Source organism: Tribolium castaneum, chromosome 3 (assembly GCF_031307605.1).
Source record: "Tribolium castaneum strain GA2 chromosome 3, icTriCast1.1, whole genome shotgun sequence".
In the NCBI taxonomy this organism is placed as follows: domain Eukaryota; kingdom Metazoa; phylum Arthropoda; class Insecta; order Coleoptera; family Tenebrionidae; genus Tribolium; species Tribolium castaneum.
The window spans coordinates 22,927,276-22,955,085 of record NC_087396.1 but is presented as its reverse complement, the minus strand read 5'-3'; the positions used below and the strand labels follow the sequence as shown (position 1 = coordinate 22,955,085).

Here is a 27,810-nt window from a genome sequence, read left to right as displayed (position 1 = left end):
AATAAGGATGAGTCAAAAAATTCTGTATTCACATGTTTAGAGAAAAAAAAAGTATATCTAATAGCAAACGTTGATTTCTGAGCAAATATTACATTTTGAGTAAAAGTTCTAACAAAATTTGGCAAAAAAACCTGAGTTTTGACGTGTGTAAGGTCTCGAAATAACATTATTTTTGACTAAATCCGACGAATTTTTTCGTTGTAAAAAATTAAGTTTCGTTCCGCTATTGTAGGCTTTAAGGGGAGGGAAAATATAAATTATCTATATTCAGAACAGATGTCGTAAGGTCTTGCTCTAACTTATTATTACCGTTAGAAATTTGAATACAAGATGTAACTAAAAATAAAATGACAAAAATATCTGAACAAATCAATTTTGTCAACTCCCTTTCATCATCGATTTCAGCTTTGCCTCCTGACGAAGCATATTCTAGTGCAGATAAAACAATTTAATATTGATCTCTTCCAGCATGAAAAATTAATGTTGTCACGCCTTCTCAAGTACGTTTGTCCTACATGAAGCCTCATTAGGGTTCGATTTCTATCTCCAACCATTCGAATGAAACGCAAAATTAAAAAAATACAATTTATTTATCACTCTATATACATTTCCGCACACTGTAACAGGGCCATGAGCACAAACCCCCCTAAAATGCACACTCCACGTCTTATAGTCCACGCTCTCCGCTCCTTCTCCCGATTCAAAACTTCAAAAAACGTAATGTACAAAATCGTCCCAGCCGACAGCCCTTCCAAGAGCACCACTGCCGTGGACTTGGCTTGCGTATTCATGTTAGCTTTCTGCGTAATAAGAAGCCCCAAGAGGACCCCAGCCGGACTAGTAACCGACAAAATCGCAACGTGGGTGAGAATCCGCCTCAGCTCAGTTTTGGCCAAAACCAGCTCGAGACTAATGTAAAATAAAATCGTGGCTGAGTGAATGGAAACGGCCACAAACAGGTACCAAATATTGGCGATGCTGTGCTGGAGCCCAATCGCCAGGCCTTCGAACATGGCATGGAAGGACAAAGCCACCACCACCAGGACATAGCGCATGATTTGCTGCTTGGTCTTGACCGCCTTCTCCACCGAGGACTTGGCCGACTCCACGCGCTCCAGCTCCGAGTCCAGGTCGATATTTTTCTGGTTTTTCTCATTTTCAATCTCCTCCGCATTCAGACTGTAAGTGTCGGGTTCGTCCGGTGGTTTCTTCTCGTACTCGTCCACAATGAACGGGGTTTGGGGGATGGGCTTCTTCTCCTCGGTGAAGGCACTCTTCGGGGCCACTTTGTTGGACGTGGGGGTCGCCGAGCGCGAGATTCTCTCGCAGGCGTCGTCCGGGACGTGGGTCACGAACCAGTGGGACAGCTCCTCGATGAAGTACACTAGGAAAAAGCCGACGGAGATGGTCATCTGCGAGAGGGGGTAGTCGGTGTTGACGTTGCCGAGGCGTTTGAGCTCCTCGACCGATTTGTACACCTCGGGCATCATGTGGAGCATGCAGGTGGCGAAGAGGACGCCGCCGCCGAAGGACTGGCACAGGGCGAGGGTGCAGGTGACCTGCTGGTGGCGCTTCTTGTTGATGAAGTGCTGGGAGTCGTCCTGGCCCTCCCAGTGCAGCAGCAACTTGTAGATTTTAACGGGGAGAATGCCGAAGAAAAAGCGGAGGACTCCGAAGAGGACAGCCACTAGGATTTTCGTGGGGACCAACTCCATGGTGCTGCATGGTCGAGTGGCGCGGCTTGACTGACTCACAGCGAGGGAGGTTTTGCCTGGTCAGGCGCACGATGGTAATTATTGGTCATTAGCTGCGATTTTTACCATAGAGATGGTATCTATGCCAACTATTGATCCAACAAGTCTTAACAGTCACTTGGACAAGTTGGAGATGTTTGGGGGCAGCTTGGACCCCCCGAAACATGCGAAACGGTCAAGACCCAACCCCATGACCTACGACATACAACTGCCATGCATAACACCAGGAGTTTACGGACATGTACGTATTTTTTTATTTTTTTATCGTTATTTTTTTAAATTAGCGAGGTCGTCAACCGAATACCGACCACCACGTCCGCTTGTTACACTACCGGCAGCATCTCCGTGATGCCGACAGTGAATTTCTAGCTTCCGAAGCCAAACGACTGCTCAAAGAGACTGTGACAGCCAAATACGACAAACATGCCGAAAAAAAGGTCTTCCAAAGACATATCCAGGAACGATTCAAGGAGAAAGTTAAAGCTTACGAAGAGACAATCGAGAAGAGACGTCTAAAGTTGAAGGAACTGTTGTGCCGTGAAGAACAAGAATTTATAATTGAAACTATTGACAAAGCCCAGAAAGGCGTTGATTCCAAAATGGAAGAGATGAAAAATAAAGCACAGTTGTTGAAAGCGCAGCGTGAAGCTGAACGACTTGAAATTGTAAACCAGAAACGGATCCAGCAATACATGTGAGTTTAAGTTTTCCGTTTCAAATTATTTTTTTTCTACCGTTCTACCATTTCATACCATCTTTCGCAAAAATATAATAAAGTAAACTAGTAACACAGTTTTTTATTTTTATTACACAAAAATTGAGAATTCTAGAAAATTAGTACTTTCACACAGTTAATTAAAATCTACAGTGTCGGTTTGGAAAAATTAATAATTACAACTATAGTTAATAATTTTTGCAAATTTGACACTTCTGTGTAATTTTTTTTTATTTCAGAATTATTACAAAGCTTATACAAACATGTTAACAGATATAAAAATTGTTTAAAATAAAAAATATTTAATATAGAATTACCTATGCATATTTTCAAATATAAAAAGTTCAGTCACTCACAAACAACAAATTCTAAAGAATTAAGTGACTGAAAAAATGAAAACTGAAAAAACTATCGAACTGGAAAAGAGAAACTTTATTAAATTGAAACATTAGATTCTGAATAAAAAACCAATACACTAAGAGACTGAAAAACTAGAAACTTAAAAACTATAACACAAAAAGTAAACTAAAAATCTAAAGATGTATTAATAAAAAACTAAAAAATAATATCTTACTTTAAAGTAGAAAGATTATACACAACGTAGTTTTTAAAAAAATTCTATTTTTTTGGCGAAAACACAGTTTTTTTTTAAATTTACGACTGACACAAAGAATTCTAAAAAAGTAAAAGAGTAATTAAAATAACAATTCACAAACGCTGCAATTTTGACGAAAATATCTTTTTATTTCAAGATCCAGGCTGATACAAAAATTTAAAAAAATTAATTTTGAATTGGAGTATGTATATTTTAATTTAAAAATTAAAAGTTTAAAAGCTGACAACTTTAACGCTGAAAAACTAAAAACAGAAAAAATTAAAAAATATATATATTGGGACTGTTTTGAAGAAACAAGCGACTGAACAATTGAAAAACAGAAAACTATACAAATGGAAAAAAGAAACATTAATAAATTTAAACATTCTGAATAAAAAAACAATACACTAAGCGACTGAAAAGCTAAGAATCATAAAAACTGGAAAACGAAAAAACTATGAAACTGCAAAGTAAAACCATTAACTAGAAAAGATAGTAAACTACCACAAACTGATATATTGAGGAAATGTATAATACATATGAAATACCTTGGGGAAATTAAAAAACCAAAAGCTGAAATACTGGAAGATATAAAATAAAATAATTATGAAACTGAAAAATTTTATGTAATGATTTTAAACTAAATATTAATATAAATGGAGAAAAAAATATTTTATTTTAAATTAGAAAGGTTAAACGCAGCTGTAGGATGTTTAATAGTCATTTAGGATGTACAACAAATCAATTTAGGAATTTAGAAAAATTAAAAAGAGTCAAATATTTTCATTTTTAACAAAACAAATTTATTTCGAGTTTTTAGAAAAGCTTAAAGTTCGATCTCTACTCATTAGATATTTGCCATTCAATTTGCCTCCTTACATTCCTTTACAATATCCTTAATAATAAAACTGATTGCTTTTATCTACTGAACAAAATTCCTCTTCATGTCTCTAGAATTAATTCTCGTAATAGCCTAACTTTATATTTCGCTTCTTGTACAACAAACATTTTAAGTAAAGCTCCATCAGTAATTTTAATGTGTAGCCACATTATTGCAATTAACAATGACTGCGACATAATAATTAACAAGTTATAATAACAAGTTTTGTAAATTCCTGACTTTGCTTTTTCTTTTTCACTAATTTTCCTTTTTTTTTTCTTTGTAATTGCATTAAGCTTAGTTCAGTTTCTAGTAATTGTATAATTTTTAAGTTGAGCTCAATTTTTATTTTATTTCTTGTAATTGTGTGTTTTTTGCGTTTATTATTATTATTATTTTTGAAGTGACGGTTGCGTCGAGTTGCGCCCAGTCGTCTACCAACGAAACCTCATAGACAGCAAAAACGCCCAATTGCAACAAATGAAGGAAAATCAGATGCGAAAAGAGTCGGAACGCGAGCTTGAAGTCATGTGGCACAACCTCATGAAGAAAGAACAAGAAGCTAAGGTAAATCACCTACAGTATATTACATTACTTTTTCTTGTGTTTTTATTAGATGGAGAAAGAAGTGCAAGATTTGCTTAAACAAAACCGGGCGATGCAAGAGACCATGCAAACGTGGGAGAAGCAAATCCACGGCAAGGAACTCCTGAAGCAAGAGGCGGAAAAAGTGGCCGCCGAAGACCGCATCGAGATGATTAAACTCCAAGAGCAGATTCGGCGCGAAGAGATTGAAGAATTGGACGCCAAGCGGCGAAAGCGCGACCAAGTGGCCAAAGAACTGAGGGAGCAAATCGAAGTCCAGGAGCGGTTTATCGCGCAACGGAAGAAAGAGGAGGAAGCTTTGAACAATGCAATGAGTCGCTTGGCCGAAGTGGAGTTGGAGAAGGAGAGGCAGAAAATTAAGGACACAACCAGTTTGGCGAAACGTGAAACTGCGATCTACCGCAACCATTTGAAGGAGTTGGAGGTGGAGAGGAAGAGGGAGGAGGAGCAGTTGGATAAGCTGTTGGAAGAGCACCGCAAAATGATTGAGAAGAAGCAGGAGGAGGCTTTTTGCAAGTTGAAGAAAGCGCGTCAAGAGTTGCAAAAGAACGTTTTGGCAGAAAGGGCCCAACAGTTGGAGTACAAGCGACAGGAGGCTGAGAATCAACTCAGGCTGAAAGAGGCTGAGAATGAGCTGTTGAGGATGGCTTGGGAGAGCAACGAGCGGCTTCAGGCGGAACATGACCGCCTACAGGCCCTTCAGGTCAAGCAATATCGCGAGGATTTGCGGCAACAGATTGAATATAACAACGAGCAAAGGGTAAGAAGTGTGTGGGTTAGTTTTTTTGGCCAATTGTTGTTTCCAGAAACTTGAGAAAAAAAAACTGGAACGGGAGCTAGCTGAGGGACTTGCTGAGGAAGAGCGCCGCCGCCAACACGTCCTGGAGCTGATTGATGCCAGACTACACGACCCCGCTTTCCAGCATCCGTTCCGAAGAGTTTTAGAACGTCCGAGCTGTCCTTGCCCCAACCCAACCACCTGAAATGACTTGTACAACAAAAGAGACATTACAGAATTATTTGAAAGTTTTATTTGTTTTATTGCTTAATGCCAGTGACGGGAACTAATTTTCGCCAAGATTCTCGTTAAAACTTAGCGACAATCCAAGTTTATTGGCTTTGAAGTCGTTGCACAACGAGTCGGAATTGCATAAGGAGTATGTGATGTTCAATTAGAACGTATTTTACGGTGACCACATTCACTGATTTAACCTCGTTTATTCTGTAAGAAGACACCCCTGGGTTTTGCATAAATCGCCTCAGGTGCGAAAGTAGAAGCAACTGGAGCGCCGTGATTAGTTTAACCTTTTAATTTGTGCAAGATGAATTTATGCAATTGTAACTGGTCTGAAGGTTTCCAAGAGGAAATAATAATTAGTCAATCGTTTGTAAAGTAACAAACGCTCGGGATTTACAGAATGGGAAAAAATTCGTAACCAAATCACAGTCGTAGAATGGACAAGAGTGAAAGTTGATGGTATTGTTGATCAATAATAAATAATTGCACGTGGTGTGTGCCGGAAGCGAGGCGTGTAAATGGAAACATTTTTCGATTTTAATGAGCGGTTATGTTTTATGGGCTCTGTGGCGATTACTTGGGCAAATAATGAGTGTGGTTTCACTTATGAGGTGATAAAAGCTCATTAAAGTTGCAAAAAACAAATTGATTGAAATTTATATACTGATGACAATAAAGTGTTGTTGCGCTAGACAATGCTGACAAGTTTCAAACATAATTAAAAATAATTACGTGTTTGCCCGAAAATAAAAATTCTGAAACAATAAAGACGAGAATTGCGAGTTTTATTTTATTTACCCACTCATTACCTATTATTTATTTATCAACGAATGTTGACATCTGTTCTATCTTTTGTAGACCACAGCAAATAAGCAAAAATCAATAAACAAGTAATTTTCATGAACACACAAACTATCTACATAATTAAACGGAAGCTCCTTTACTAATTAATATGACTACTAAAAAAATACAGTAAAACCACCCTTAACGGACACCTCTTCACAACGGACATTTTTATAGAAACGTAACAAAACCTTTATTAAAATTTCTACCTCCCATTAGCGGACACTTCTCCACAACGGACAATCAAAGGTTCTTCATTGGTGTTCGTTGTTGAGAGGTTTTATTGTAGTAGATTATGTTTGTAGAAGTAAAACTGATACTTTTTTGGAGAAGTTGAACGTTTATTTTTTAATAATTCAGCTGACCAAGACCACTTTTACGCTGAATAGCATATACAGGATGTCCGTTTTTCGAGTTCCACCACGGGAATCTCAGTTATTATATAAGAGATACGAAGTTATGTTAGGACAAAGTTGAGTATTTTAATGCTGAACAATTATCTTTAAGAAAACTTGATTTGTTATTTTTAGTTTTTGAATTATTGAGAAAAATAAAAATTTGTAATTTTTTTAAGCGAAAACTAAAGGAACTAAACGTTTTTAAGAAGAACATTCTTCAGGCAATTTTTTACAAAAAATCTAAATGTCCCATCGCCTTTTCCAAGACGTTCTTGATGTCACTCAACTTGGATGCCATACTTAATACTTGTAGTATTTTTAAAATTTTATCCGCAAACGTAATAATTAATTTTTTTTCTTTTCCTATACTAATAAACTGCGGTTTACTATGAAATATTGTGGTAAAATTGGTAATTGATATAGGAAAAAATGTTTAGGCACAAAAGTAGAAGATTTATCTAAGTAATTCAGTCATAAAAGTTGTCACTTTTATGCTGGTAATATAACAATTTATAAAAGAAATATTTTTTATAAACGTGTGCCCAGTTAATGTCTCGTCAAGTTTAATGATAAATGAAACAATAGCATCCTGCTCACCTTCATTTGCCAGTTTCCGGGCAATTACGACAAAATTAAGATGTTTAAAAATAAGAATGCCCGGAAATAGGAACTAAAATTGTCAACGTTATAGTTAATTTACCCACCTGCTATTTACTCATGAACTCGAGTTGGCTTTCTTGAATTGTTTCCATAGATTTTTAACAAATAATGTAAACTCTTGTGCTAAGACAAATATTAATAATTTAAGACATTACTTTATTACTTTGAATTTATTTCTCATAAATACTCTGCTCATTGACCCTTGATGTTTATCTCCGGCTGAAGGAGTTCTTTCATTACCACCCAAGCGTTTTGGGTAACACTTAATTCCAAATGTGATAATCGCTTTACGAAGTGCATATTATGTCTTTTACGTAAGCTTCACACTTTCTGCTTCTGGAAGAGCGTCTAACATTCACTCCTCCAACTTTCCTCTTGGCCCGTTTATCTTATCAATATTCAAAGTCGGTACCGTCTGGCCCAAACCTTTCGAAAAGAAAGTCCGCCAAAAACTGTCTCCAATGAATGGCAGGAGGTTAATTCGTGTCATAATTGCCGTCACGCTTTGAGGACGTTCTCAAAGTGTGTGTTTATGAATGTGATTGTCCACGAGAGAAAGTGATGACCAAGGACGAGTGAAAGTAATGTTTGCTTAAATATATCATCTTATAAGGATGCGCACCTGATTCTTGGGCAATATGGGTTTCGTTTTTTGTGAAAGTTCCATTTCGGCAACATTATGATAAAGTTACAATGAACCGAGAACGGGACAAAGCGCAACAGATGGTTTATTAGAACAGGCGCGAATATCTTGCGTACCAAGTCATGTATGAAGCTGCTTTTATTATATTTGCTCGCCTAATCTATGCTCGATATGATGATTAGCAGACAACTTTTCAATTAGTCGTCAATTCCCAATTAGTCTCTCCTGACCTGACGTGTACAATGGCCAAAATAAACCTCACTCAGTTGATTTTCCTCCTTTTGGCGCTCGAAAATACGCTGGCGGAGCAAACTGCGGTAAGGTTCTTTAAATTGAAAATGAAAGCAGTCGCCTAATTACTACACGAAATAATTTAGAAACGGTTATGAACAACTCTTGAACAGCAATTTAATTTTATAGTTGGAGTAACAACAAGTACCGTGTTATATAATTTGGCGCGTAATTACTGAAATATTAGTTCCTTTCAAAATCAATGATGACAAGGAACACAATAATTATACCATATTTTCGCTGTTTCCAGGCGTGTCAGACAACCACCAGTTGGTACAACGGCACAAAAGTACAATGGCCCAGTACCACCTCCTCCACCCTATCCCAGCCGCCTTGCGTTGGCCAAAACAAGGAATTCCTCACCAGAAGGTGCCACCACGGAGTCTGGGGCCCTAAACCCAACTGTACCTACGTCCAGAAGGAAACAATTCCCTGGTGTCCTGACGGTTTCACCGAAACCAACAACTTCTGTTACACATTTAGCCAGAAATCGACGTTTCCGCCCAAGTGTCCCTTCACCAACACTGTGCCTTTTGGTAGTTACATCAACAGCGACGTCCAGTTACCTGACGAACCCATCTGGGTGCCAGTCAAGCGCGACTTTAGGAATAATGGGCTTGGGTTCCTCCAATGGGTTGAAGATAGTGAACGATACGGGGAGATATTTGAAACGACACTTATCATAGATGGGGGAATAATAAAGGGCAAAGATTGCGTTTTCTACTACAAGAACACCTACACTTTGACTTCGTGTAATGAAACGTTCCGGGGGGTTTGCGTGTATTCAATGCTGTTCGAGATTAGTAGAGAACTGTGTGAGGAAAAGCCGGGAGATGACTGTCGTGTGAGCGATTTTGGGTCGCAAGCAAAGTGTTTCTGTGTTGGAACAAGTGCGATAGATCAGGCGCTTTTTCCCAAAGTTGAGTTTACGAAAATCTATCACAACAGAGTGTACGAACTGCTGACTGCCGATATTTGCACCATAGGGCTGGAGAGAGTCAATGGTACTTACATTTGGACCAACTCCAGGCGGGAAATTGACTACACCCTGTGGTCAGAAGACGTAAAGTTTAGTTACACCCACGGTGCCATGAGCACCCAAAGATGGCTGCTAACCCAAGAACCACTTTCGTGTTTTATTTACGAAAAACCATTAAACTTGCCCGAACCTGGGCTAAACCTCGCCCTTAACCACACTGACAATTATTTAATCTTAACTATCACTAACCCAAAAAGTTTGAAACCTTTAGTTTATTGTTTCACTGACGCCGGTTCTAGTCTAATTTATCGCTACCCTTTAACTGCCTTAGCAAATTGTTCAGAAAAACTAGATTGTTACCGCTTTTCGGTTTTTAAGACAGGTCCTGGTCATTACTGGTGTCACTCCTTTAAACACTTTGACCCCACTCCGGTATCAAGCGGAGAGATTTTCGTCAATCAGGGTCAATTTGGGCCTGAGTTTGTTGCAATTGTGACCGAGAAATACCCGAACGGGACCAACCCTTTGAACGACATAGCTATCACTTCTTTCTTGGGATTTTTCCTAAACTTGGTGTCATACTCACGAAGAGTTATGAAAATCGTCGACTTGGACGAGGAAATTAACCAAGTCACAGTTAACGTCCATTTTACGTACACAAACCTAACGGAAACCCTCTCAATTGTGGAAGAATTTGCAAGGGTTAAAAACCTACTTTCTGAGACATTGGCCTCGTTAGAAGGAATAACAATCGAAATGATTGATTTCCTGAGCGCCACACATTGTCTCCCTGAGGGACGTTGGCCCCAGACTGAAATCGGACGCAAAGCAGTTGGTGTCTACTGTTTCAGCAGTGAAGGAATTTTGATTGAGAGAAAATGTGAGGGTAATTTTATCGACGGGGCGCGTTGGTCTCCTTTCGAAGCGTGCGATTTTGCAAATGTGACTTCCGTGACCGAGCTTTTGCTAGCTCTGCTCTTTGACTTCGACCCGAACGACCTGGAGGACATCCTCGTGCGGTTTGACGAATTCACAAGTTTCGACATCTACCTAATCCTGGTACTTGTGAGTGACCATTTGGAGATCCCGGCCGAGAAGTTTGTGCAAATCATTGACCAGATCCTGGAGGTCGATCGGAGTGTTTTGGCCGAGGGACAGCGCAAAATGAGAGTCATGGACTTGCTTTTGGACGTTATAGACCTGGCTGCTGGGCGCCATGACCTCAACTCTGCCAACTTCCTCACAGTTTCCCTAAACGCCCCAAATGTGTCTGGGCTCGGTTTGCTCGCAAACCACACCCTTGTTGAGCTCAATCCTGGCAATACCCTGAACGAGCTTTTGGAGAGTGACGAAGTCGAGAGCGCCGTTTGGGTGAATTCGCTTCTGTGCAAAGACCAGGTTGAGGAGGTCATTTTCAAATTCTACTTCAACGATGTTTTTTTCCTGGGGCTTGAAAAAGCTGGCCCCACTGTTGGGGTAATGTTCCCCCACAGTAAAAGCGAGTACCAAGTACGAATTTTCCACCGGGTGACAACTCCATTAGCAATAAAAGAAGTTTGTGCGTACTGGAGTCATGATTTGGATCGGCCAGAAGGGCGCGGATCGTGGGTCAAAACCGGGCTGAGCCAAACGGCCCCGTTTCTACTTTTTTGCAACTTTACCCAAAGTGGGAGTTCAATCTTGACGTTCCTTTCCCCAGGCAACCAGAACGTGTCCGAAGACCTGGAGGGCATCCTGGCCTCGAACTACACCGGGAGCGAGATCATCAGCAAACTTGTGATAATTTCGCAACGCTATGACGAGTTTTCCTCGTACGACGTGTACCTTGTTGGCGAAATTTTGAAAAAAGTGAGCGACAGCTCCGATATAGTCTTGCAAGATCTGGTGCAAATCGTGAGTAACTTGCACCTTATCCAACGCCCGATCTTGTCACAAAGCCAGGACAAGGCGAGATCAACCGACTCAATCCTGCACAACATCGACACAATCCTCAAAAACCTGGATTTCAACACGTCAATGAACGCAACTTCGGAAAATTTCTTCGTCTTGATCACCGACTTGACGGAGACAAACTTCAGCGGCTTGGTTCTCCTGGACAGCAACCAAACGCTGGAAGTACGGATTTTGACCACTGGTGATGTCCTAAAACCTGGCCAGTTCTCCAGTGCCGTGCTGCTAAGTCCAGGCTTGAGGGACCAAATCGAGGGGGGGAAAGTCGTAGTAACGATTTTCTCAACCGATGGTTTGTTCAACGAAAATGTGGGCAAGACCAGGACTGTTAGTAAAATCTTCGGTGTGATTCTTCCCCAAGTTGAAAGCTTCTCGGAACCGGTTGTGGTGATCCACAAAATGGAAAGTACCAACAAACAGTGCGTCCACTGGAAGTACAATAACCCAGGCAATGTTTCGGGGTTTTGGATGGAAGACAGCAAGGGGTTAAGTCTTGAAGACTGGAGCCAGTGCGAGTTCTGGCACACCACCCACTTTGCGCTTCTGCTCCTGGACGAGGACCGGTACGATTCCGAGCTTCTGGACTGGATCACGATGGTTAATTGTGCCTTGTCTGGGCTTGGTCTTGCCGGCATCATCCTCACAGCTGTGTTGTTCAAGCGCTGGAGGGCCAACACTGGCAACCAGATTCTCCTCAATTTTGTGTTTGCTTTGCTGCTCCAAATTGTGGTTTTCTACGCTTCCAGCGCCATCAAGGAAGACAACAGTTACCTCCACTGCACTATTATCGGAATAGTTTTACATTATTCAGTCGTTTCGCAATTTTGTTGGATGTTTGTTATTGCAATCTTGCAATTCAAACGTTTTGTTGAAGTTTTCGGGGGTCCCCCTAAATACATAATCCTGAAAGGTTGTCTGTGTGGCTGGGTCTTGCCATGTCTTCCCGTGGCAAGTGTTTATTTCTTGGACCGGGATAATTACGTCAATGGTCATGCGGGACTTTGCTACCCTTCAGGTGTTGGGTTATACCTGGGCGTTTGGCTCCCAGTCTTGATTGTTGTCGTCATAAATCTTGTCATTTTCCTCTACATAATATACAGTGTGGTGCACAAAAAAACCGAATGTTCTGATGTTGGTAATAACGAGGCGATGTTTCAGTGGAGACTTGCTGTTTTGCTCTTCTTTATGTTGGGCCTGACTTGGGCCTTTGGCTTCTTGTCAGAGCTGGATTTTGGGCTCGTTTTCGTCTACGTGTTTTGCATTTCGGCGACGTTGCAAGGCTTCATCATGTTCCTGTTCTTCATCGTTTTTAATTCCAATACGAGATATTTGTACACAAGTGCTTTGAAAAAGTGTTGCCATAAAAAGAAGTACTGAGTTGGAGTGTTGTTGTATGATAAGTTATCACTAGCATATGCACTATCTGATTTGATTGCGAAAATTGTTATATAAAACGTTGATAAGCTTTGTATAAAGGTGCAAAATAAACGTACAAGAAAGAATTTCATAAATTTTATTTTCCTTCACATAAAAGTGTACAAAACGACAAAGTGTGTTTAACATCAGATTTGCCCTAATCCTATCCAAATACTGATTAGTTTTGTCAACAGTACCGACAATAGCTTTGCCCAAGTCAATCTGAACGTTGGATTAGTTATTGATTTTATTGCAATACTTGTTGATCACGCCAATGTACAAGTACCTGGTGTTGACATTGAACACAATGAAGAAGAGAAATATGGTAAACCCTTGAAGAGTGGCCGTGATGCAAAACAAATACTCAAAGACTAGTCCAACGTCTAATTTTGCAAGAAAGCCGAAACACCAAGTCAAACCCAGCATAAAAAACAGCATCACCGCCAATCTCCACTGATACAGCGCTTCATTGTGACCGTTGAAAACAACTTCGGTCTTTTTATGAACCACATTGTACAAAGTTACAGTGAAAATGACCGAATTTATCAAAACTATTAGCGCCACTGGCAGCCAAACCCCCAGATACAGCCCCAGGCCTGACGGGTAGCACAGCCCGGCACTGCTATTAACGTAGTTGCTTTCGTCTGAGATAAAAACCGCCAGGACTGGAAACAAGGGTAGAACCCAGCCAGAGATGGACGCTTTGAGCAAGATGTATCTCGGTGGTCCTTCCAAGACGGTGACAAAGCGCCGAAACTGCAAAACTGCAATCACCAACATCCAGCAAAACTGCGAGATGATGGAGTAGTGCAAGGAGACGCCAATGATGGTGCAGAAAACGTAGTCTTTATGGAACGCATTTACCGAGTTTGAAATGTAGAAAATTGCAATTTGGACGATTATTACGAAGGTGAAGTTGAGCAAGATTTGGTTGCCGGTGTTTTCGCGCCAGCGCTTGAAAATCACCGCTGTGAGGATAATGAAAGCGAGGCCGATTAGAGAAACCATGCAGTTGATGTTTGTGATGATGCTGAGGATGTCGGAGTCCTCAATACTGCTCCTGAACTTGTCGCCTTCCAGGAGCAGTTGCCCGAAGTGTGTTGTGTGCCAGAAATCGCACCGAGTCAGGTTTTGGTCGTTTTGGGCCTTGGTGTCGTTTTGCCAAGAGCCGGGAATATTGTGCGAGTAATTCCAAAAAACACAATCCCTCAAAACTGTCTCCGAAAGTTTATGGTAGATCGAAACTGGACCGTGGTATTTCCCCAGTGGGGGAACTATAATGACTCCGAAAATTTTATTAGACACTTTGTTGTTGTTTGTTTTTTCGTTAAAAAGTGCGTCGTTGAAAAACACCGTAATTATGATTTTTGTCTTTTCCGAAATTTGTTTTTTCAGCTCTGGGCTAAGAACAACCGCGCTGTCAAAACAGTTATACTTGGCCACGTCGTCAATGGTCAAGTTCCCCTCCAGGATGATCGGTTCCAAAACACCTTCATGCTTTAGCAACACTAAACCATTGAAAGTTTTTGTAAAATAGGCGATAAAAACTATAAAATTTTGAGCTGTTATTTGTACTTTGTCTGCAATTTTCTGGTTTTGGAGGATTATGTCGACGTTGGCAAGGATCGAATCAGTGGACCTGTCTTGGCGTTGACTGTCTGATAAAATCCCGCGGTCGATTTCGTGCAAATTGCTAACAGTAACCGCCAAAATCTCCAAATCAATTTCCTCGTCATAGTTAACTTTCCCCAAGATTTGCCCCACAATTGCCACATCAATTGGTTTGAACTGCTCATACCGCTCCGAAATGTGCGAAAGCTTATCCAAAGTTTCGGTCACAGTGTCATTCGAGTCAAGCAAATCGATCAGATCATCAGTCACATTGTCATCATTGAAAGAAACCAAGCCAAAATTCGCAGCTTCGCCAAACTCACACAATACAAACGGTTCATAATCCTTAATTTGTCCACTTCTCTCCCAAAAACCGCGATTGTGTGATGAGTAGCTCCATTTGCCACAAAAATCAACTTTCTGGTTCGGTGTCACACGACGTAACACTCTCACAGCGTCGGCAGTGAAAGTCACACCTTCTGGATGCAGAATCCCGAAAACTGGACCCGTCCGAAAACCGGGAACAGTTTGCTGGAAGAACGAATCGTCGAGAAAGAGCCAAAACGTGACTTTTTCGTCATGGGGGATTTTTTGGCGCGTTTTGGGACTCAACCAAATGGCATATTCCAGGTTTTGGCTTTTGGTCAATTCGGGCACTGAGTGGTCATCTGTCAGTTTACGCACAACTATTTGCTCGTCCTGTTTTTCCACAACCAGGCCACTCAAATAGCCAGACTCGACCGAAACCAACACGAAATTATTCAGCCAAGTCTCAGACGAGTCCTTACATTGTCTGGTAAAATTTTCAATCAGCTCCAGAAACTTATCACTGGCCCCTAGTTCAAGCTGGGCTTGCCGTGCAATCTTCCTGTCGATTTTCAGAAGATTGTTTACGGTTTTTGCAAACAGGACAAGATCTCCGGACGTGATATTGTCCAAACCGTTGAACATCTCGCCAAAGAGGTACACATCCACGGGTTCAAACTCTCGATAGTTTGCGGAAAGATTGAAAAGTGTGTCTAGAAGCGAACTCTTGGAGTAGTTCATGATCATTAATAACTGTCTTGTGATGTTTGATTTTGGATAAATGACACAATTTTCGTAGTGTAGCCACTTGGCACCGTCTACGAAATCACCAAGACACCAGCGTGTCACAAAACTTCCATTAGAAGTGAGGCAAAATTCGTCCGGACTTGCAGTGGAGTTGACGGGTGTTTGGGGCCATGTCAGGCGGTTTGATTCGTTGGGGCAAAAGTCGGAACTTAGGAAATCCACCAAATCGATTTGTTCTGTCTTAAGACCACTGATAGCTTGGCTCACGACGTGTTTAATAGTTTCGTATTGAAACGTTTCATTGAATGAGCTGTTCCCAAAATTAGAACTCAAATGTACGTTGACTGTCACTCGACTTGTGTCTTCATCCAGATCAATAATTTTCATGATTCTTAACTGGTAGAACGTCTGGATGTACAAATTGTTCCTCAGGGAGTGGAACAACTCACTCTGATTTAGCTTTGTGACAAAATCACTGCTCAAGGGGTCAGAATACTTGTCGTAACGCACTGATATGATTGTCACAAATTCGGGGTAAACCACCGGTCTGTGAAAATAAATCGTTTGAATTACGCCCAAGTCCACAAATTTGAAGGCTTCGCACCAGTAGTTCCCCGGAAGGGGGAACGGATCAAACTGGAGAACTAGTCTTTCCCCTGTTGAAAGAGCATTTAGAGCAGGGTAACGATAAACCAAGGTCAAATCGGCATCAGTGAAGCAAAATATAAGGGCACTGAAATACAAAAACTTGACTCTTTTTGAGTTGGCCACCTCTAGTAAAAATTTGTTGGTACTTGGGTTAAAAGAAAGCGATAGACTCGGTTCCAAGTCTTTGACTTCCAGCTCAAATAAAGCACAACGAGTGGGTCCTCTGGTCAAAATCCAGCCTTCGGGGGTCGCAGCTGCGTACCCTTGATGGCTCTTGGTGAAATCAACGTTTTTTGACCAAAAAGTGTACTCGAGTTCTTGGCCAGAATTGCGCCAAATGTAGCGCCCATTTGGGCTTTTGACCAAACCCATGGCACAAGTCTCGTTGGTCAAACGCCCATAAACGCTGTACTGGTAGGGCTTGGGGAACTCGGCTTGGGGGTAGTTCACTGGGTAGCTGACCCACACCATGGTCGATCTTTTGCAAATGCACTTGGACGTGTCGTTGAAATCTCCTTGAAGGCAGTAGAAATCCGACTCGCACACGTTGTCCACAAGTTGGTTGAGCTTCAAATACGCACAAACACCAAAGTGTTCCTCCTGGCAGGAAGTCAGCGTGAAGGTTTTGTTGTAGTAAGTGACACAGTGGTGTTTGGCCGATTTTGCGATTTTGTACGAGACTTCAGTCTTGTAGTAGTTGCTGGGTTCAGTCCACTGGACTAAACCCAGCCCGTTGTGCAAATCCCGACTTGCGGGGACCCAAACCGGGACACGGATCCTCAAATCTACGATTTCCTTGTAGAAAGAAAACGGTAAAGTTTGAGGGTAGTCGCACTTGGGGGGGTACTCGGATTTTTCGCTCAACTTGTAGCAAGTCGTTTCAGTTTCGTTGAACCCGTCTGGACATTCTGGCAGTTTCTCAGGCTGAGTGTAGTAGCAAAAAGGCTCGCTGTCCCAATTACCGTTCACGCAGGTTCTGTAGACAAACTCCTGGTTTTGGTTTAGGCAAATGGGGCGCGATAAAGCACGGTTTCGGGTGCTGGGCCATTCGATTCCTGTTGCGTTGTTTCGGACGCTTACGCATTTCTGCAAGTAGTTTGTTGGGCTTGGTTTTACAAAATTCGGAACTTACCGTTTGGAGAGTTGGGGAGATTAGGAACGTGCAGAAAAGGGGGATTAGTTTCAGGGCGTGGAACATCGTATTGATCATGTAGCCAGAAAAAACTAATCAGGACAAGAGTATACATAAGTTTGCAGGAACACAAGGCCCATATCAGTTAATAGATTAGTTTTGTCAACAAATAAAGCGTTGCAAAGCACATATTACGTGATTTGGAGTCTTTTGTGAATAATATTTGGAATAATTGCTCGTTATCAGTTGATCAATTTTGATTTGCCGTTTTCCCTTTTTGTCTAATAACGTTTTTCGAATTGTTTAGCAGAAAGCTAGGTTGTTGGTTCAGTAATATAACTTAATGATAATAATTATTATCTGCTACAATTACAATAAACTTGATTTTGGCGATCAATAAAGAGTTAGAAATAACAAAACAAAGGATAATAATAAATTGTTTCTGACACCAGAACAAATATTTTTTCATAATAAGTTTTTTTTCTATTTTGGTTTCACAAACCAAATTTAGTGTGTAATCTTTCAACAGCGTCAAGGCGTTTGTTGAAAAAGCTCGAATAATTAACAAAATTAAGAGTTAAACTAAATGTTAAACTAAACAAAAAGAAAAAGTAGAAAAAAATGTATATTACACTCGTTTTACAAGACTTAATTGTGGCAGTCATTCTATTAGAGCACTCTTTCGTCGTGCTCTAAAACCATTTGTGCCCCAACAGAACTCGTATAATGATATACTATAGTAGTTTTAATTTATATCATCGAAAATTCAGAACCAATAATGGTAGAAAAAGCCTGAGTAGTAAACAATACAGAGAAATGTCTTTGAAAAAAGTCAGCGGTAACTTAATATTATAGAAAAAATCTGTAAAAATAACTTCGTTTTTTGGTAAACCAAAACTTTTAAGAAAATAAGGGAAATTGTTAAAAATCTAGTGCATGTTTGGTGACATTACAAAAAACTTTTTTACGTTTTTAATTGAAATTCAGAACTATATCTTGCATTTTTACAAAATTTTTGCAAAACTTGCTGGTTCATTTAAATAAATTGAATAAAAAAAGTATAAGATATTGGTGAACTTTAGAAAATAGATTGATAAAAAAATAAAAAGAATGAAGTTAAAAAAAAGGTGCATCATTTAAAATTTTGAAGACTATTTTGTAGGAATTACTAAAGGGTCAGTTACTAGAAATTTCTAAAGTAAAGTGTCTATAAAATATGTCTTTTTTGAAAATTTATAAATTCTTCGTTATTTTTTAAATTAACCATTTTTTTAAACTGGTTAAAATGCCACTGCTCAAACTAGTTTATATTTCTAAGAACAAATCTAATTTCTTTTTTGAAATAAAAAAAAACTGAAAAAATTGGTAGTTTATTTTTCCTAGACTGAACTTATATTCTGCAATAATTTGTCTAATTGGTCTACTTTTCGTTTTGATAAGCCCATTGTCGGCAATGGGTTGTTTTATTGACAAACTAATCAGTACATAGATAGGCTTAATGGAAATACGCAAATCTGATGTTAAACACAATTAGTCGCTTGTTCAGTCATGTGGAAACCACATACATTTTTTTGTATTTTGTTGACCCAAGTGTTTTCCCAAAATTCGGTAAACCAAAACTTCGGTCAAGTCCATCACTTGAAAACGATTTTTTTAGCCTTGTCCAACCGTTGATGGTGTTGTAAACAACGTCAAGTGGCCAAGCACCATTACTTCGACTTTATCAAACCCACCATGTGTCGATAAAAACAAGGAACTCCTGTACCGAAGTTGTGTGAAGGGCCAATGGGGCCCAGAACCGAAATGTTTCTACGTCCAACCCGAGTCGATCCCTGATTGTCCCGAAGGTTACATTCAAACGAACAACATTTGCTACACCTATCTGAACTCAACCTTCCCTCCAAAATGCCCATCGGCAAACCTACTACCTTTCAAAACCTACATAATGAGCGTGCCCCAAGACGCACCCATCTGGATGCCCATAACTCGCGATTTGGGCAACGGCTTAGGGCCCATGCAATGGGTCGAGCTCACCGATTTCTACAAAACCACATATTCCGACTACACCATGCCCCAAATCGGCAGCGACAAAAACTGTGTTTTATACCACCAAGGTGCCACAACTGCAGTTTCGTGCAACGAAACCCACCTAGCAATTTGCGCCTACAGCCAAGACCAATGGACAGCTGATAGCGTCTGCACTCGGATGGACGACTGCACCCAAGCTGATTTTTTCGACACTACTACATGTGTGTGTTTGGTGAACACCACCGATAATTCGCAAAAGAAAGCCGAGTTTGTTTCCCCGGTCCAAAACCACATCTACACGGCCATCCAAGCTGGAGGTCCGTGCAGTTTTGGGCTCGAAAAGTTAGACAATAGGTACGTTTGGAGCAATTCGAGGCAAGAAATTGGTTATACTTTCTGGGCACCTGACGCTGTTTTCGGCGACAATCTCACGTACGGAGCTGTGAGTGCAAATGGTTGGGTTTTGACGCAACAACCACTCAGCTGCGCCTTGGTTCAAGCTGACGTGGCTGCAGCTGAACCAAGTTTGTTCCTAAACTATTCGCAAGAACCACTCAATCCTTTGATTGAACTACGAATTGATAATTACCACAGCGTCAAAAAGATCAAGTCTGAAATTCAGTTCTATTGCTTCACTGATAGTGATGTTGAGGCGTTGATCTATCGATATGACATAGTTGGTGGTGGAGAATTTTTGGATGATAACACTGTAGCTTTTACTTTTGAGCCACTGTCTCTAGATCCAGGACATTACTGGTGCGAAGCTGTTAAACTTCTTGACTCAAGCGTTATCAAAAGTAATACTTTGTTCTACGAACCGGCCTCCTATTACGAGTTTACATCAACCTGGGAAGTGTTTTATAGCGAGAATGCGGACCCAATAGGTGCAGGCACAGTCACTCTAATAACTAAAGTTTTCTCGTCATTGTTTGCCCACGAGTCATTGTATGTACCGAGAATCATGAAAATGTACAACTTGAATACAACTAGGAAATCTCTGCTGGTGAAAATCCACATTTCATCTACAACTACAATTGGCAGTGAGGACGAAAACGCTGAACACCTTGCCAATGAGGTGCTGCATTTGCCTTCAAATGCTTCAAATCCTGAAGGAACAGTACTATTTCTTGATCTACTAAGTTCAAAAAACTGTTTTGCTGAAACCAATGGCGTAATAACTTGGCCGAAAGTTCCACTAGGAGCTACAACGTTTCCACACGAATTTTGCTTTTCTCAAAGCGCCACTCGCGTTTCCCGGGATTGTAGTGGCGATTTTATCAGTGGGGCCCAGTGGACACCGTATGAAGCCTGTGAACGTCTGGACTACTCTACCGTAACCAGCGACCTGCTTAACTTAATGCCAGAGCTAAATGATGATACTTCCGACAGTCTTTTTAACATTTCAATTAACTACGAAATGTTCAATGCTTTGGATGTCTATTTAGTTGGCGAAATGTTCCACGAAATCGCGCTTTCCCCACATGTTGTGGAAAATTTTGTTAAAACCGTTAACAACCTTCTGAACCTTGGGCGTGATGTTTTGACTGAGTCTCAAATGAAAACTAAAGCAGCTCAAAAATTTCTCGACTTCATCAGTTGGCAACCGTCGAAAGTTGATATGAATATAGCGACAAGAAATTTAGCTTTCTACTCTTTGAACAAGAAAGACATGGTTGGAGTGTCAGTGGAAGGCTCACAAACACACGTACAAACCTCCCACGGGTTTAAGTTTTTTGACAGTGCTATTGTGCTAAGTCCAGGGCTTTGCTCCCAAATCCCTGAGGACCGAAAAATCACAATTTCGCTATTTTTCCAAGACTATTTCTTTCCAACTTCGTATAACGTCGCCACGCCAGTTTTTGGCATGTTTGTGTCGCTTGAGTTTGACAAACCCGTTCAAGTTTTATACAAAACCGGCGAAAAAACCGTAAATGAAACATGCTTGCGTTGGAATAATTTCGGAGATTGGGACGAAACCGGCAAAGCTCGAAAAAACGGTTCTTTGCTCATTTGTGAGTTTTACCAAAGCGGCTTCTACTCGATTATTTACGACAGTGAGAACGTGACCGATCAACTTATAGACGTGCTAGAGTCGAACGAAACGGCCGCTGTGAAAATCAACCAACTCTCGCACATTTCGGAGCAGTGGGAAAAATTCAAACCGGTTGATATCTCATACGCCGGCAAAATCCTACAAGAGGTGGCGAACGATGACAAGATCAGTTTGCACCACTTGGCGAAGTTTGTGAGCAATTCGCATAAAATTAAAAAAGAGTTTTTGCACGAAAGCCAAATGGTGGATAAAGCCACCGACCGGATTCTCCAAACCGTTGATCTCATTTTGCAAAACCAAAAACACCAAGTTGAGATTAACACCGAGCACTTTGCCGTGTTGAAAGTAGACTTGGAAACGACCAACTTCACTGGAGCTGTCCTGTATCACGACAATAGAACATTGATTATTCGGGTTTTGGAAGGTGATGATTTTGTCGACTACAATGAGGATTTTGACAGTGCTGTTTTACTGAGCCCAGAATTGAGACAACAGTTGGCATCACACGGAAAAATTATTCTGACGGTTTACTCAAACAATGTGCTCTTCAACGAGGAATCTAACGCAACCACAAGTAACGCCATACTTGGGGTAATTCTTCCCCCAGTTGGTAAATACCAAGGTCCAGTTTCCATAATCCACAAAACTGACGAAAACGATTTTGACAACTGGTGTGTCTATTGGCAGTTCAGTAACCCTTCTAGTCACTGGCAGAAAGACAGCGGGAGCAGCCAAGCGTCCAGTTTCCTCAAGTGTGACTACTGGCACACCACCCACTTTGCCCTTCTCCTGCTCCCACGGAGCGACTTTGACGACGAAACCAACGACAACTCCACACTTCTCGACTACATAACTTCAATTAACAACATACTGTCATTCGCGTCGCTTTGTTGCATCCTCCTCACTGCCGCCCTCTTCAAGCAGTGGAGACGCAACACCGGCAACCGAATCCTGCTCAACTTCGTCGTGGTATTGCTGCTCCAAACCACAGTTTTCTACCTCTCGGGGTCAATTTCCCGCTTTAGTAGCTACGTCTCTTGCACCATTTCCGGCGCCCTCCTCCACTACTTCACCATTTCGGAGTTTTGCTGGATGCTTGTGATTGCGTTTCTGCAGTATAGGCGCTTTGTGGCCGTTCTGGAGGCGCCCCCCAGGTTTGTCCTGCTCAAAGGGTGTCTGTGTGGCTGGGGGGTGCCCTTAATTCCGGTTCTATCGGTTTTGGTTTTTGACCAAAACTCCTACATTTTGGATTCTACCGAGATTTGCTACCCGGCAGGTTTGAGTCTTTTTCTGGCCGTTTGGTTGCCAGTCGCTCTAATTGTTGCAATAAATAGTGTTCTTTTTGTGATTATTTTGTACAATATTGTGAGGCGAAAGACAGAATGTGCGGGCAAAAATAACGAGGCTATGTATCAGTTGCGACTGGCGGTTTTCCTGTTCTTTATGTTTGGGCTGACGTGGGTTTTTGGCATGTTGGCCAGTTTAGAGGGCGGGATTTTCTTTCTGTATTTGTTTACAATGACAGGGACGTTGCAAGGTGTTGTTTTATTTTTATTCTTTATTGTGTTCAATGCCAATACGAGGAGGTTGTATGTTCGTGCATTTAAGAGATTTAATTTTAATTTTATTGTAAATCATATGTTTTGAAATAATGGTAAAGAATAAAGTCTATAAGTATGTCAAAATTTGGAAAATCAATCTTCAAAAAATTGGAGGAAGTTAACACTGCTTGCAAGACATTGCAACGTTGACACAAGATAAGATAAGACTTTGGGCTTAAATCAAACCTTGGTTTTTTCTTCCTTAAATGTACTATATTAAAAAAATAGCAAAAGACAGCTAGTACTGAAGTCTCTCCTTAATACACACATCCGGCTTCTAAACGGATGTTTATCTGAACGTAATTGTTGCCTCATTTAAATAATATATTTGTTTTAATTTTTTTCCTGTTGGTGATACCATTGTAATAAAGATATTTTGTTGACAAAACTTATCGGTGCATTATAACAAATAGAGAAATCTCAATGCACAGTTGGTTACTGTTTTCATCAAGTGGAATATGCATTTTCTAATTTTATTTGCACTTGTGACTGAAGCGTTTTCCCAAAACTTAGTAAGTAGTTGATTTTAAATTCAACGTTTCAAAATTGACTTCTTCAGATTTGTGAAAGTGTAGATGGTATTTTAAATAATGTTAAATGGTTGAGTACCAATACCTCGACTTTGTCACAACCACTTTGTGTTGACACGAAAAAAGAACTATTGTACAGAAGTTGTGTGAATGGAGAATGGGAACCAGAACCTGAGTGTTTTTACATACAACCACAGTCTATGCCACAATGTCCAGATGGTTTTACTGAGGTTGACGATTTCTGCTACACATTTTTGGAAACTACTTTTCCTCCGAACTGTCCATCGGCAAATGTTTTACCTTTTAACTACTACATAGAGGAAGTGAATCAAGACGAACCAATTTGGATGCCAATTACAAGGGATTTGACCAACGGTTTTGGCCCAATGCAGTGGGTGGAACCTTCGAGTTTATATAAAAAAACTTATACAAATTATTCCATCTCTGAAATTATCAGTGACAAAAATTGTATTTTATACAACCGAGGTTCAGCAACTGCTGTTTCGTGCAATGAAACGCATCGGGCAATTTGTGCTTACATTAAAAACAAAAGGTACATTGATGATGCGTGTTGGCGTAGATTTACGGACTTTTGTATCCAAATTGACTTGCTTGATGATTTTAAATGTGTATGTATGAAAAACACCTTCGACTATTTTGCAAAGAAAGCTGAGTTTTTATCACCTTGGCAAAATACTAGGCTCAGTTATCTAATTACAGAACCTTGCACTTTTGGACTTGAAAAATCCAACAACACGTACATGTGGAGTGATTCAAAACAAGAAATTAATTATACTTGGTGGTCACAAGATGCAGTTTTTCACGATGGTCTTAAATACGGAGCTGTTACTGAAGATGGTTGGATTTTGACAGAACAACCACTAAATTGTTTGTTGTATGAAGTGGAATTAGAAGAAAGGGAACCGCGTTTGAGATTGGATTATTTCTATGATATTTTTTCGTTGAATTTGAATTTTAAATTTGAAATTATTTTCACAACAGAAGTTTTTTGTTTTACTGATGCCTATAATGAATCATTAGTTTATCGATACGAATATGTGGAAAGGGACTCAAGCGATCTTTTCTTCTTTAAGCCAATTATAGAAGCTCCTGGACACTACTGGTGCGAAGCATTAGATTTTGTTGATGGAACTTTTGTCAAAAGTAATATTTATTTTTACAAACCACGTTTCAACCATTATGAATTTACGTCAACTTGGAAAATATCTTACAATGAGAACACCGATCCAACTGGCACAGTAACAACAAATTATATTAAAAAAATCTTTTCGACTTTCAATAAAGTACACAATCCAAGAATTATGAAAATGCATGATTTGAATACCACTGAGAAAACTTTGTTAGTAAATATTCATATTACATCCTGGAATACGGAGACCGAAGAGGAAATTGAAGCACACAATATCGCAGCAAACATAAAATCCGCGTTGAGTTCTGAAGCGAATGCAAGTTTCGTCAATTTTTCAAGTGTTTACAGTTGTTTTAAAGAAGATCGTAATAATTTAACCTGGCCAAAAACTGCTTTGGGGGATGTAAGGATCTCAAAAGAATTTTGTTTTACTGCAAATGCTACACAATTATCAATATCACGAACGTGTTCTGGCGACTTTATCAGCGGAGCTCAATGGTCAAATTATGAGGACTGTGAATGTCTTGAATGCCTTGACAACTCTTCCATAACGGGCGAACTACTTCGCTTCTACTATGAAAAGGATCCTCTAGTTGACGAGTCTTACGATACCATTTATCAGCTTTCCAACAATTACACAAAATTTGGTGCTTTGGACGTATTTCTAATCAGTGTCGTTTACTCTAAAAGCGATTTTCGCAAACATGTGGAAACATTTGCAAAAACTATCAGCAATCTTCTGAACATTGAGGAGAAGGTTTTGCGAAAATCGCAAATGAAGACAAACGCAACGGGACGTTTTCTTGATTTTATAAGTCGGGGGGCAACTGCAAGTGATCTGAATATCACAACTAGCAATTTTGCCTGCTATTCTTTGCAAAATATGACTGGAGTATCAGTCGTGGGCCCAAAAATACAAATAAAACAAACTTCTATTCCGACCAAAAATTTCGATAGTGCCATTATGTTAAGTCAAAACATTCCTGATGATACGAACATAACGATTTCATTATTTTTCAAGGACCAGTTCTTTGACACAAATTCTTATAACATCATCCCTCCTCTCTATTCTATGTTTGCAACTCGTGATTATCCTGTCCAAGTCTTCTACAGAATCAGTGAAAAAGTTCTGGATGCAAAGTGTTTGCGTTGGGACGCCCAAGCGAACAACAATTTTGGGAGTTGGGAGGAAATCAGCAAACCCCAAAACAACGGTTCTGTACTCACATGTGAGTATCGTCGTAATGGCTTTTACGCAACCAGTTATAACGTGAACGACTTTTACACAACCGGTTATAACGTGAGCGACTTTTACACAACCGGTTATAACGTGAGCGACTTTTACACAACCGGTTATAACGTGAACGAGTTTTACACAACCAGTTATAACGTGAACGACTTTTACACAACCGGTTATAACGTGAGCGACTTTTACACAACCGGTTATAACGTGAGCGAGTTTTACACAACCAGTTATAACGTGAACGACTTTTACACAACCGGTTATAACGTGAGCGACTTTTACACAACCGGTTATAACGTGAGCGACTTTTACACAACCAGTTATAACGTGAGCGAGTTTTACACAACCAGTTATAACGTGAACGAGTTTTACACAACCGGTTATAACGTGAGCGACTTTTACACAACCGGTTATAACGTGAGCGAGTTTTACACAACCGGTTATAACGTGAGCGACTTTTACACAACCGGTTATAACGTGAGCGACTTTTACACAACCGGTTATAACGTGAGCGACTTTTACACAACCGGTTATAACGTGAGCGAGTTTTACACAACCAGTTATAACGTGAACGACTTTTACACAACCAGTTATACCGTGAACGACTTTTACACAACCAGTTATAACGTGAACTTGACCAGTGAACTCTTTGATATCTTAGAATCCAATGATACGTCTGATGTTAAAATCGAGCAGCTTTCGGACATTTCCGAACAGTATGAGGAATTTACGCCAGCTGACGTCTCATTTGCTAGCGAAATTTTAGGAAGCGTGAGCACTGGTGAGATTAATCTACAAAGTTTAGCGAAAATTGTAAATAACATGAACAAAATCGAGCGAGACATTTTGACACAAAGCCAAACGGACAGTGGAGCTACTGATAGGATCCTCGCAAGCATCGACCGCATAGTCACAAACTACAAGGATGACGTTAAAATAATCACCGATAGTTTTGCCGTTCTAAAAATGCCAGTTCACAACTTCACTGCCATAGTTTTGGGTGGTGGAAAAATAGACGATTTGCAAAATTACAACCACAGTAGGAATTTTGACAGTGCTGTTCTTTTGGGCGCCGATCTGATACAACAGCTGGGACAGGCGGCAAAAATCGGTATAACAGTTTACTCAAACGACGCCCTTTTCATTGAGAAAGACACAAACAGAAGCTCAGTCAACGCAGTTTTTGGAGTCATTCTTCCCGAAATTCCCATCTACAAGGGACCGATTTCCATCATCCAGAAACTAGAAGGGAAGAGTTTTGACGGTCGGTGCGTTTACTGGAATTACGATAACGCCACGAATTCCAGTTTCTGGAAAGAAGACGGCACAAAAAACTCGTCGGAAGACCACGTCCAGTGTGACTACTGGCACACTACTTATTTTGCCCTCCTCCTACTTCCAAGACCCCATTTTGATGACGGCCATGCCTCTTATTTGAAACTGATAACATATATTACCAGCACTTTTTCAGGCTTATCTCTTTGTGGCATTATCCTGACGGCGATAATTTTCAAAAAATGGAGAGACAACGCCAGTAATAAGCTCCTCCTGCATTTTGTCTTCGTCCTGATATGTCACACTGTTTTTTTCTACATTTCTGGTTTTGTTGCTCACAACAGTGACGACTTGCTTTGTACCGTTATGGGAGCTTTTCTTCATTATTTCACGATTTCTGAGTTTGGTTTCATGTGCTTTATTGCATATTTGCAGTACAGACGTTTCGTGCACGTTTTGATTCCCCCTCCGAGACATGTTTTACTCAATGGTTGTTTGTGTGGATGGGGACTACCTGTAATTCCGGTTGTCTTTCTTTTACTTTACGACAGAAATTCCTACACTTTGGACTCTTTCGAGCTTTGCTATCCTTCAGGAGGGAGTCTTTATTTAGCAGTCTGGACACCGGTTGCAGCCATTATTATTGTAAACTGTTGGTTTTTTGGAATTATTTTGTATAAAATTTTCTTCAGAACGATACAAAGGACGAGGAATAATAACTTAATATATTACGAGCTG

General features: G+C 40.3%; 5 protein-coding genes across 5 annotated transcripts; 3 read left to right on the top strand and 2 right to left on the bottom strand.

The window, feature by feature from the left end:
- Positions 1-571: 571 nt before the first annotated feature.
- LOC657975 (zinc transporter ZIP3) lies at positions 572-1,798 on the bottom strand. The gene has a single exon (XM_964395.4). The coding sequence runs from the start codon at positions 1,713-1,715 to the stop codon at positions 594-596; it is 1,122 nt and encodes a 373-aa protein (XP_969488.1). The 5' UTR covers positions 1,716-1,798; the 3' UTR covers positions 572-593.
- LOC100142508 (cilia- and flagella-associated protein 53) lies at positions 1,796-5,576 on the top strand. Its single transcript, XM_001808800.4, has 5 exons — positions 1,796-1,995; positions 2,039-2,448; positions 4,349-4,511; positions 4,561-5,310; positions 5,357-5,576. The coding sequence occupies exons 1-5, from the start codon at positions 1,828-1,830 to the stop codon at positions 5,531-5,533; spliced, it is 1,668 nt and encodes a 555-aa protein (XP_001808852.3). The 5' UTR covers positions 1,796-1,827; the 3' UTR covers positions 5,534-5,576.
- Positions 5,577-8,131: 2,555 nt separating this feature from the next.
- LOC135265703 (uncharacterized) lies at positions 8,132-12,834 on the top strand. The gene is made up of 2 exons (XM_064355691.1): positions 8,132-8,429; positions 8,654-12,834. Exons 1-2 carry the CDS (start codon positions 8,355-8,357, stop codon positions 12,707-12,709), a joined length of 4,131 nt encoding a protein of 1,376 aa, XP_064211761.1. The 5' UTR covers positions 8,132-8,354; the 3' UTR covers positions 12,710-12,834.
- Positions 12,830-17,294, bottom strand: LOC658216 (uncharacterized). Its single transcript, XM_015981168.2, has 2 exons — positions 17,193-17,294; positions 12,830-17,146 (listed from the first exon to the last, which is right to left on the bottom strand). The coding sequence occupies exons 1-2, from the start codon at positions 17,268-17,270 to the stop codon at positions 12,983-12,985; spliced, it is 4,242 nt and encodes a 1,413-aa protein (XP_015836654.1). The 5' UTR covers positions 17,271-17,294; the 3' UTR covers positions 12,830-12,982.
- Positions 17,295-18,008: 714 nt separating this feature from the next.
- On the top strand, positions 18,009-25,581 carry LOC135265577 (uncharacterized). The gene is made up of 3 exons (XM_064355314.1): positions 18,009-18,023; positions 18,850-23,386; positions 23,434-25,581. The coding sequence occupies exons 1-2, from the start codon at positions 18,009-18,011 to the stop codon at positions 22,918-22,920; spliced, it is 4,086 nt and encodes a 1,361-aa protein (XP_064211384.1). The 3' UTR covers positions 22,921-23,386; positions 23,434-25,581.
- Positions 25,582-27,810: the final 2,229 nt, after the last annotated feature.